The 11,781-nt window shown below is 51.8% G+C and overlaps 1 protein-coding gene across 2 annotated transcripts; it reads left to right on the top strand.

The window, feature by feature from the left end:
- The first annotated feature begins 6,505 nt into the window (after positions 1-6,505).
- On the top strand, positions 6,506-8,998 carry LOC123040780 (FCS-Like Zinc finger 10). Of its 2 annotated transcripts, XM_044463546.1 has the most exons (3): positions 6,506-6,866; positions 7,162-8,107; positions 8,502-8,998. In XM_044463546.1, exons 2-3 carry the CDS (start codon positions 7,188-7,190, stop codon positions 8,662-8,664), a joined length of 1,083 nt encoding a protein of 360 aa, XP_044319481.1. In that variant the 5' UTR covers positions 6,506-6,866; positions 7,162-7,187; the 3' UTR covers positions 8,665-8,998. The 2 variants fall into 2 exon arrangements, with proteins under 2 accessions (XP_044319481.1, XP_044319473.1); XM_044463538.1 differs by lacking the exon at positions 6,506-6,866 and having other exon boundaries at positions 6,885-8,107.
- The last annotated feature ends 2,783 nt before the right edge of the window (positions 8,999-11,781 follow it).

Below are 11,781 nucleotides of genomic sequence, written 5' to 3'. Positions count from 1 at the left end.
AACTTCCCGATGAGCAAGAGGAAGATGAAAGAGTAGCCCAGAGGGCTAGTATGTATCAGTTTGTCGATGACACTCTGTACAGAAGAAGGCACAGCTGTGTGAAATTGAAGTTCATCTGTCGGGAAGAAGGAAAGGAACTGCTGGCGGAAATACATAAAGGCATGTGCGGCTCCCACATTGGATCAAGGGCATTAGTTGGGAAAGCATTCTGACAAGGATTCTATTGGCCTACAACCCAACAAGATGCGGTCGAGCTACTCATCAAGTGTGAAGCCTGCTAGTTCCATTCCAAGAACATCCACCTGCCTGCACAAGCTCTTCATACAATCCCTTTGTCATGGTCATTTTAGGCCGGGGGCTCGATATCCTCGGCCCTTTCCCCCAAGCTGCCGGGGGCTTTGAATTCTTGTTCATTGCCATTGACAAGTTTACAAAGTGGCCAGAAAGTAGATGCCGTGAGAACGGTGACTACTCAGTCAGCTATCAAGTTCTTGAAAGGATTGGTGTGCCGCTTCGGGGTCCCTGCCCGGATCATCACCGACAACGGCACCCAGTTCACGAGCCGCGCCTTCATGCAATACGTTCATGCCCTCGGAAGCAAGATCTCATTTGTGTTTGTTGCACATCCCAAAAGCAATGGACAAGCTGAGAGGGTGAACGCTGAAGTGCTGCGAGGACTCAAGACGAGAACATTTGATACGTTCCAGAAGTGCGCAGGCGGTGGATCGATTATCTGCCGGTAGTTCTCTGGTCCCTCAGAACGACACCAAATCGAGCTATCGGGAAAACTCCCTTCTCCCTAGTCTGTGGGGCAGAAGCATTTATCCCCACGGAACTCGTTTACAGGTCACCTCGAGTGCTTGCCTATGATGAAGTAGCGCAAGATCAGCACCGGCGTGACGACGTTGTGCTACTCGAGGAGAACCGTCTCTGGGCTACTACGCATGTTGCATGCTACCAGCAAGCCTTGCGTTGCTATTACAACCAAAGGATTCAGATCCGGTGTTTTGAGGAAGGCGACCTTGTCCTTAGGTGCGTTCAGTCCGCCAAGGGTGCAAACAAGTTGACGGCGAAGTGGGAAGGCCCTTACTGGGTAGTACGAGTCACCAGACCTGGCGCAGTCCATCTGGAGACCGGACATGGCATTCACTTTCAAAACTCATGGAATATTGAGCATCTCCACAAGTTCTACCCGTAAGGCGCGGCTGTCGGGCCCTACCCGGCAGCCACCCTTTTGTACAGGGCTTGCCTCAGCTACATGTAACCCCTTGTACAAAGCCAGGTGCAGACCCTGAGCAACAAAGACATAAACAAAGCGCTTCCCCCCCCCCCGACAAGTTGCATGCATGCATAGCATTTCATGAGCATTGCATGCATAAGCATTTCATGAGCATTGCATGCATAAGCATTTCATAAGCATTGCATGTTCATGTAGATAAGATCGCATCTTGCATCATTCCATCTACATAAAACTGTAGGTTCCTGCCGAGAACTCGGCCTCTAAAGGAAGCTAGAAAGATGAACCAACACTGTGATCTCGGGCAAGCCAAACAGATAAGTTCTATCTCTTATCCATACGTGTTCTGTAAGCAAAAACTTGTGCATAAGAAAACCTCGCCGCTTTTTGAAACTTAGGTGCTCCCATCCCTGGGCTCAAACATTGCTTCCGTCAGGATGGTCGCAGTGGCCTTTGATGAAAAAATATTGGCGGGGGGCTAGCCCCTTATTTATGCCCGGTAGGCTTGGTTCCCTAATAACAAAATAGAGGGTACCGGCAGGATAGCCTGCCAGGGGAAACTCGTTTATTTAAAAGATAAAGAGGCATTCCACCTCTGCATGGACATATACATGCACGAGTCCCCGACAAGGTTCATATTTTTCATTAATATGCTGATCAAACAAGTACAGACCTTACAGGACACAAACATGACTCAAGAGATTACATTATTTGAACTAAAATTTGTCAAGTGCCTACAGATTTAAGATTGAAAAAAGATAAGTGCCCCGTAAACTCCTCTCCCTGTCCCTCTCGTCCCAGGTATTGCGGCGGGAAGAGAAGTGGACAAGAGGAGAGCCTGGGTAGGCGCCGCCCCGATCTCGTTAGGGCCCATCGGGTGCAGCCTGACAAGTTCGAGAGTGGCGAGGCTACGAAGGAGGAAGGCGAATGAAGCAGCTCGGCAATGCCCTGATCACCACTCCTAGGGCCAGTCGGAAGCCCCAGCATGAGCACCGGTAGGAAGGACCATCGGGGCTCAGCTGGAAGACTGCTGGAGGAGGCGATGGCACCAAGAGAGTGGCCCCCTCCTCGGCAACCAAGAGGCCGGTGATGATGGTGCCGGGGAGGGAGGGGAGAGGCGGAAAGACGAGGCGGCGGGTCTCCGGTATGGGACGAACGCGTCGGTGCTATCATACTCCGACTGGACGGCCTGCCTCCCGCCTTCTCCATCTCCCTGGCTTCATCTTCATCAACACCGCTCTAGGGAAATGCCGACCTCATGGTTCGGCACCTCCCTCAGGGAGACGGCAGGCGACCAAGACAACCAAGGGGCTCGGGGTGCGCCGCTCCCCACCTTTGCAGGCAGGAAGGCACACCTCCCCTCAACATCAGCCCCAGGGCCTCTAAAAGGGGCAGTGCTGGGATTACCAATAGTCCCCAGCCCTACTTCCCGGGAGGACGTCGAGGGCGCCAAGGACTTGGTCGCCGAGCTAACAAGCAGCAGCAGTTCGAGGCGAGATGTCACATTACCTAACGCACGACCGACTGTGGCAGAAGAGATAGGCATTTCCGCACAATGGAGGAGCTTGATATCTCCCACACCACGGACGGCCCGTCCGTCGCGTCTTCTCTAGGCTTGGACCAGACTCACTCCCCAAGCGACAATGCAAGCATCCGGTATTGCCAACCTCAAGCTACTGCCAAGGGCCTAGCCCCAGACCTTTCTCTTCAGCATGGCCAACCGAAAGCAGAGGATGGGGGAGAAGGTATGCGAGAATGAATGCCTCCGCTCTTCCCCCGCCCCTCCTTTTATAGGCGGGCCGGGGAAGAGAGTTGATCCCTCAACGGGTGATCGCTGTCCTCCTCCACCAATTCAAGAAGACCGGGACCCTGCCTTGATGCTCTCCTGCACCAGGTGCCTCTGTTACCTACCCCGCGCGATGCATGCATCATACGTGGCTGAGGATAAGGGCGTGGTGGGAAGAGTGAATTGGCAGTTACTCCCCCGTGCGTTAAAGTCATTCATGGGCCATTACAAGAGTGGCCCCACCATAATTGGCTTTACACGACGCGCGGGTAAACCGGAAACTGGTCCAGACTCAAGTAATGAAGAAGCCAAGAAGACCTCAAGGGGCCAGCCACTTCCGCGCCCCTGCTTGTGCACTTGTTAGGGCCTACCCCAACGACGCCCGACAGCGCGTTCGGGCCAGACCCGGGGGCTTATGTCGGTGCAACAAACCCTGGGTCTGTTGCCTAGACTGTGCACAGGCACAAGAACAAGACCACATCGTCGAGATCAGATTGGAGCACAAGGGACCAGTCCTTTGTAGGATCCAAGTACAGATCGGGAAGACCAAGACTATCTAGAGAAGCAAGACGTTGCTAAGGGAAAAGCCTCCCTTGCCGGGCAGGCGAGCCTGGCAAGGACGGGGTTTCCCCCGGAACCTTCGGATCGTCCCGGCAGGCCTGTCGGGGCTTACGGAAGCAGAACCACCTCACTGCACCACCTCATCACGACACACATCGTTGGTCGGTGCAGTGTCAAGCTCCAAGGTGACTAAGTGGCTGCTATTCGCCACATGGCAGCCACTTTCTACAGAAAATGCCTCCAAGCGGCACCCGTCCTACGACGTGTTTAGGGTTTAGGGCAAAACAACCCGACAGGGCCTGCCGGGCGAGCTGTGATGTGATGTTGAGCGGTGCATTTAATGTGCTCTGTCAGCCTGCAGAGTTAGGTATGATAGCACTGTTTGCTATCTAATCAGTGCATAATGATTGATTTGCCACTGTGGTGACCCATTTATCTATAAAAGGAGGCTCATGGCAATCGTAGAAGGGATTCAGATCTCCTCACACTCATACGCACGTAGCCCCTCTCACCCCGAGGCAACCCTGCCGGGCAAGCGGGCTGCGCTCACCACCATTTTTCCACCATCAATCCACTAAAGCAGGAGTAGGGTTTTACGCCTCACGGAGGCCCGAACCTGGGTAAAGATTGCCCGTGTGATCTCTGTCATGCTATTCCACGCTCTTCCGCTCTTTGTGCGACGTGCCCCCCGTCAAACCAGAAAGGGACTCCCCATAGGTGGTCGTGGTTTCCTACGACAACGACAAACATAGAGATGAGATTAGGAGGGTTGCTCCCCATGCCATGTCCACCACCCCTTCAGGATATCTTTTTGAAGATCATTGTGCGTATCACACTCTCTGCTGTTAGGGTACACCTACATGAAGTGTCTGATTCGGTCTTCCCTTCTACTCGGCAGAACACGCATTCTCATGAGGCCATAGAAGGTGTATGTCCACGCTCATTCTCAATGATCATGTTGTGCATGATCATACAAGCAGTCATGATGTACCAAAATGGACAAGTATAACCAATTTTTTACCTTGTGGCAATTTTGTCAAACACCTTGTGTGCGAGAAGATAGATACCAGTCGGTTGCACATCGGAGTGTGGATGGTAGTCGCGCCAACAAGGAGCGGCTCCAGAAGGCGTCTCCTATGCCTCCTTGACGCCTATCGGCTTGTGGCTGCACGTAATGCCGATGACGCAACACCGACGACGCCGGCCGGAGTAGTGGTCGTGCAGCTTGGCCACGGTGGTCGCGCGACTGTTTGAGGTAGCTCCGGCGGCCAGTTATCCTACTATGGACAATGACCACGAGCTACGGCCACCATCACGAACTCCGACGCTCCGACAAACAGCTAAATCGGCCAAAAACAACACATTGGCGGATCCAAATCGGCACAATCGTGGGACCTCTGGCGGCCAGTTGTCCTACTACGGACAGCGACCATGAGCTGCGGCCACCATCACGAGCGTCGGCGCTTCGGCAAAGAGCCAAATCTGCCAAAAACAGCGCGACGACATATCAAAATCGGCACGACAACAGGACCTCTAGCGGCCGCCTGGACGGCGTGACCTGATGCAAACTGCCAAATTTGCATCGCCAAGTGTCGTATTTTACATCTAGAGTAAACCTGAGTAATTTTTTGATCTGCATTATCTATTGATGCTTCGACAAACAGCTAAATTGGCCAAAAACAACACAGTGACGGATCCAAATCGGCACGACGATGGGATCTCTGGCGGTCAGTTGTCCTACTACGGACAGTGACCATGAGTTGCGGCCACCATCACGAGTGTCAGCGCTTCAGCAAAGAGCCAAATCTACCAAAAACAGCGCGACGACATATCCAAATCGGCACAACAACAGGACCTCTAGCGGTCGTCTGGACGACATGACCTGATGCAAACTGCCAAATTTGCATCACCAAGTGTCGTATTTTACATCTAGAGTAAATTTAATCCCGAGTAATTTTTTATCGGCATTATCTGTTGAAGCTCCGTTTTTGCGGACCTTCGTGATGTAAAATCAGTTAATTATAAATCTAGATCATCTATTGGGATGCTCTTATTGCACTTTCATTTAGACACCTGTGCTACCTCCATCATGGTTTAGTAGTCCCTTTATTTTGGATCAAAATATTAGCATTAATATTTTTCTAGTTCACGAATCAACTTGTGGTTGGATGGTTAGGATGACAGTGGTATTCCCTGCCCACCAGAGTCTAAGTTCCATACTTGACGCTGGTGCTAGCATTTTCTTGGATTTACTTCAAGCCTTCTGGCGATGTGGGTTTAGTGTGAGGACACGTTCCTCTATGGCGTCCGCACTTTTCGAGTTACTCCCTCCATTCCACAATGTAATGCGCCCGCGCTTTTCGAGATCTAAGTTTGACCATAAAGTTAGCCAACTAGACCAACTGTGGCGAAAGAAAAAATTATACCACTGAATTTTTATCGAAATACAAATTCATTTTTCTTCCGTCGTAGTCGGTTTTGTTGGTTAAATTTATAATCAAACTTAGGTCTTGAAAAATATGGGCGGACTACATGATGGAACGACGAGAGTAGATTTTTTTTAGGATCCAACGTGCCATGACAATCTAATGCTGCGTATTTTCTATTTGTGTGGTTTTAAAAATGGTGTGGATGTCCAGTAGGCCTAGGATGGTAAATGGGATGTCACGTCCAAGCTAGCACGGTAACAAGGATGTCACGTCGGATCGTAGAAAACGAGAAATGCTAAAAAAAAATTGTGGAAAAAGAGTCTGCACGCATTGGACCGAGCCATGCGCGCTGCCACGTCTGTTCCCGGGCCGGGCAAGCACAAGAGTGTACTACTACATGCAGTACAGATTTTGCATGTACCACCACTCCACCAGCACCGGCCGGCCGGCCGTCGCATTGATACGACGTGGCTACACGCCTAGCGGCTGCCTCTGTCTGGCATCCATGAATGAGAGGGGAAGAGTATTTCAGAAGCAAGCCCATCACTGCGCCGGCCTGCCCCTGCCCCTGCCCCTGCTCCTGCTCCCGCTCTGTTTTCGATGCACTGCACGCCAAAGCGACGCCCCTAGGACGCAAGAGAGAGAAGCGCTGCCGCTAGCCTGCTGCTCTAGTGGTAGTGGTCGAGGAGGATGGAGTGACCCAGTGCAGCGCCGCGGCCTCGCAGGCTCCGTTTGAGAGGGAGGGGCTCGCCTCGTCGGGTCCTAGCATTGCTCCCCCTCTTTCCTCGCCATCGCGGTCGCTGAGCGAGAGCGATCGAGGAGGGAGAAACGAGGAGGGGTTTCAGTTAATCAGGTGGGTACGGGATGAGATCGATGCGCGCGTGGGTCGTGCTCCTCTCTTGTTTTGGCCGCGAGTCGCCCGAGATTCCTCCTCATCCGGACGAGGCCTATCTGCCCCCCGTTGCCGTCAGTCGTGCTCCGATTGTCCTGTTGCGCCCACGCGCGTTGTTCTTGACGACTCCCCAGTGGTTCTTGGATCCTAGCCAGTGCTGGAATTTGGCGTTTTTTGATGCGTGATTGCTTTTTAGTCTCGGCCGCGCCGATCCCTTGCAGTCTGAGCCTTTCTGATCTCTCGGTTTCGTTTTCAGAGCGCCGGGGCGGAGAGGGAGGGAGGATGATGCTGAGGAGGGTGGTATCCGACCAGGCCGCGGCGGGGGATGCGCTCGACGGCGCCGCAGCGGGGAGGCCCCGCGGCCCGGCCTTCTTCGCCGTGCCGCGGCTGCTCGTGGGGCTCGCGGCGGCCAAGCGCGGGACGCCGGACTGCGACTCCACCGCGCGGAGCCCCAAGTCGCCGCTCGAACACAGGACCTTCCCCGCGCTCGGCGGTTCGCTGCTCGGGTCGCCAAGGTCACCCAGGAGCTGGGACTCTCAGCGCGTCGGTCTGGGCGGCCTCGTCGACACCCTCGCCGAGCCCGCCGCCGACGCCAAGAACCGCCTGCTCGGGTTCCAGATGCGCCCGACGAAGCTGCAATGCCTCGCCAAATCCTACACCTCCCTGCCCAAAGACATGCCGAAAGACTGCGGGCATGCGCAGCCGGAGCTCCGGGAGGTGGAGGCTGCCGCGGCCACCGCCGGCTCCGGGGGCATGTCGGTTCCGTGCACTAGGTTCTACGGGGATGTGAAGTCTGGTCCAGAGGTCGTCGTGTCCAGTGGTGCTCAGCTCGGCTTTAGTAACCACTCCGTCGACCGTGTCAAGTTCCCTGCTTCCGGGTCGCTGCCGGTGTCGATTGGCGGACCACGCCGGTACATCGGGTCCGTGTCGGCAATGGAGGTCGAGCAGTCCGAGGACTACACCTGCATCATAGCTCACGGCTCCAATCCGAAGACCACCCGCATTTTTGGGGATTGCATCTTGGAGCCCTGCCCTGTTCTCATGCCTGACTGGGAGAGCAAGGAGATCGATGTGGACAAGGAAGGAACTGAGTTGTACTGGCTGGTCAAGGGCTCCCCCGACGCCGACGCCGCCGAGGACTCCACGCGCTTCTGCTCGTCTTGCAAGAAGAACCTGAATGGCAACGAATCTTCCATTTACCGGTATGTGGATGCATTTACCCAGTCATCTTTAGTGGTACTATTGATCCGAATAAGCGATGATTGTGATATATGTTGAGATGCAGTGACCATCTTCATTCAGTTCTTCAAGGAATTTGCATCACCTACATACATTAGGATTGGTATATGTTGATAGATAATTGCTCTTCAGATGGAATGATGGATAGAATGGAAATTAGGATTGTTGGTACATACAGTACATTCATACATAATTGCTCTTCAGATGGAATGATGGATTGGTACATTTATAGATAATTGGTACTACATACATTAGGATTGTTGCTGTTCTTTCTTTAACCGAACCAAGTTAAAAATGAAATGGGCATCACATCATTTATCTACTTAGCACCATTGAACAAGTTTGTTGATTTTGCAGCGGTGAGAATGCATTTTGTGGTGGCAACTGCAGAAACCAAGCAGTCCTGAATGAAGAGGAAGATGAGAACAATCCTGCAGTCTCCTCTCCCAGCTCAGCTAGTTCGACTTCGCAGTTTGACGACGATGACATCTTCATCGATGAGGTGGTCGTGCTGACATGACCTCCGTCTCCCCTGATGCCTGACCAATGCACCCTGTGCTGTGCCAGGAAGATGGGTCAATAATGTAGTTTAGTGATCGTTCATCATCGCCATCGCCACCACCGCGGTCATTAGTTTGCTGGTTTTTGTAAGTTATGTGTCAGCAGTTGAGATATTGGGTGGAATTGATGAATTGGTAGCTGCATGCCCTGTAGTTTTGGTCACAAGGCAGTTTTGGCGATTATGAGCTCCTTTTCTTTTTCTCTCTTCTTTGGTTACCTCTTGGCAGCCATGGCAATGTTTGCGTGGTGTAAGTTGGGGCAATTTGATGAGACACCGACATTGAGCTCGAAAATGCCAAATGAAGACCGAGGTCCATGGAGGTCGTATTTTGAAAAATCCAGAATTCATACTTTTATACTCCCTCTGTTCCATAATATAAGACGTTTTTGGAGTTCAAAGTGATCTGCAAAAACGTCTTACATTATGGGACAGAGGTAGTATGTCTCAAATATTTTTGAAAGAAATATGCATGTATCGGAGACATTATGTGCACGTATGTAAATCTTCATGATGAAATGCGTTAAAAGGAGAGCTACATAAACAAAAAATTGTGGTTTTCCAACATATGGACGGTTCATTCTCAAAGTTCATGGTTTCGATTTCTTTGTGCAATTCGCAATGCAAGTTCATTCTCAAAGCTCATGATTTTCTTTTCTTTTGTGCAGTTCGCAAGTCAAGGTATTTCGTCATGAAATTTTACACGCATACACATTACATCCTTGTATACATGTACTTCCTCTGTAAACTAATATAGAAGCGTTTAGATCACTACTTGAGTATTCTAAACGCTCTTATATTAATTTACGGAGGAAGTGGCTTTTGTCAATTAAATAGTTCTCCCCCTCCCGAGCCGGCCCCCGCGTGGACGACCGGGAGGCCCCAGATCCCATCGGCCGGACCTCCCCCACTCCTCCTTCTCCTCCCTCGTCACCGGCGGCGGCGGGGTCTCGGGTCCTCTTGCTCGGGTGGGGCTGGCGCGGGACAGCGCCCCCGGGCCGGAGCGTGGTGGGCGGGCTGGTCGCCGCGGCGGGTAGTGGCGGCGCATCGGCGACCTCGCTTCCCTGCGGCAGGAGGTCTCGCGATCTGGTGCGTCGTGGCCGCCAAGGACGGCGACGACGGCATGACCAGATCGATTCGCGACGGCGAGGCCGGGTCTATGCTCATGCGTGGGCCTTGATCGCTGGTCTGCCGTCGGCACGGTGGTGGGTGCGACTCGTTGGCAGCTGGGCAGATCTGCGGGATTCTACCCTTGTCTGGTCCTTGACAGTGCGGGCAACCCCGGGGGAAACCCTAGATCTCATTGGGATCGAACGATGGCGGCGCTTTTGCGTCGTAATCCCTCTTTAGGGCATTGTTTTGGAGTTTGCTCTGGTTGAAGGGACCAGCGACGTCGGCGGTGCACGTCTGGTGGAGCAACTGCCGATGAAAATCGCGCCGACTACGGTCATGGCGGACGATGGCGGCGTCTTAGATGTCGTTCCCTTGTCGAGGCATCGTCGTTGCAGTCTGCGTCATCAGGCTCGGGATGCTCCGGGGGAAACCCTAGATCTGGGTCTTCCGGATCGGACGATGATGGCGTTTTATCACTTTCCCTCCCCGGGGCATCGTTTTGGAGTAAGTGTTGGCTGGGCGGATAGTGGAGCGGTGCTTCATCTCACACGTTGATGGTGGCGGATTTCGGCGGCATGGCGCTGTGGAGGCTCGGCGTCCGATGCACGGAGACGGACTCGCGCAGGAGAAGGTTGCTGTCCGGCGTCATGATGACGTCGATGACAGAGTGACCAGATAAGGTAGAAGCCTCAATATGATTTGAAGACGGACCAGTGGAAGGTGGCGGCGACGACACACGAGTGCGTCTGACCAGATTGTGCCCCAGACCCGGTATGTGGTTCGGCTGGGGCTCCGAATAAGTTTCGGCTTCCGGCTTTTGATGTTAGGCTTAGATGAGTGGTTCGGATAGTGGCCCAACTAGCACCCTTCATCATTTTGGATAGAAATAGTGGCATATGTTGGCAAGATGGTGGATTCAGGTACATTGTTATAATACTTTGTAAGGTCCTTGAGAATACTCAATAAAGTGGCCGTATGCATCTTCCAGATGCAGAGGCCGGGGGTCATCCTCCTTTTCTAATTTTTTTTTACAGAGGGAGTATATATATATTTTTTTAATCTGGGATGTTCAAATTTTGATTTTTTTTAAAAAATTGGCCACCATTGAGCTCGGTCTGCAAAACGGCTACTCGTTATTGGTTTCTCCAAAGCTCTGGCAGATAGAAGCTGGAGCAAACTCGCTAGATTCGGATAGATTGTCAGCAATACCAGTGATCTGGTGCCTGTGCAGACTAGATTTTTTTCCTAGTATAGCATCATCAGGGATGCACGAAAGCTGGGCAAACAATGGAAAAAGAGGGGTATGTGAGATCAGCCATCATTATTCAGAGTTTAAATGATAAATCGCATGGAGAGGGAGCACTCCGTTTTTCAAGAAAAAAGGATGATAAATCACATGATTTCTATGCTTTAGATAGAGAGATGAATTCAGCAACAAATTGGAAGCCATCCAAATCTGACCTGCTCCCGGGCAAAACGTTTGAGGTGGAACCTTCATAATTGTATGCGTGGGTTCCTCTAGAAAAGAAAACTTCTAAAATATCATAACTGGATTTTACAAAAAATCTGGTTCCGTTGTGATGCTCCGCCTTGGTCTGTTGGAGATTTTTTGATCAAGAGTTTTAAAAGGACGGAGTCCCACTCATCAAACCGTGCTCTTTATACCCGCAAAAAAAAAACCGTGCTCTTTATGCTGGGGCGAGAGAGGGTGAGTATGAAGTATGAACCTCTGGCGAGTTTTGACATCGCATTTTAGCATGGCAGAAAACAGAATTAAAATGGCCTTTAATGAAAAAGTAGTCTGCATAAAGTTATTAGTGTCCTCGAAACAAACAACTTCGATATTTAAGTCGTCTTCAGCCAAGGTTGTATACAACCTGAGGAGACAAAACAGTGCAATATTGTCAAATAAAAACAACCCAGTCTAGCCGGGTCATCTTACCCAGAATAATTGGGCTAGATCCG

The sequence above is a fragment of the Triticum aestivum genome, chromosome 1A (assembly GCF_018294505.1).
Source record: "Triticum aestivum cultivar Chinese Spring chromosome 1A, IWGSC CS RefSeq v2.1, whole genome shotgun sequence".
NCBI classification, from domain to species: domain Eukaryota; kingdom Viridiplantae; phylum Streptophyta; class Magnoliopsida; order Poales; family Poaceae; genus Triticum; species Triticum aestivum.
This window is presented reverse-complemented; position numbering and strand designations above follow the sequence as displayed.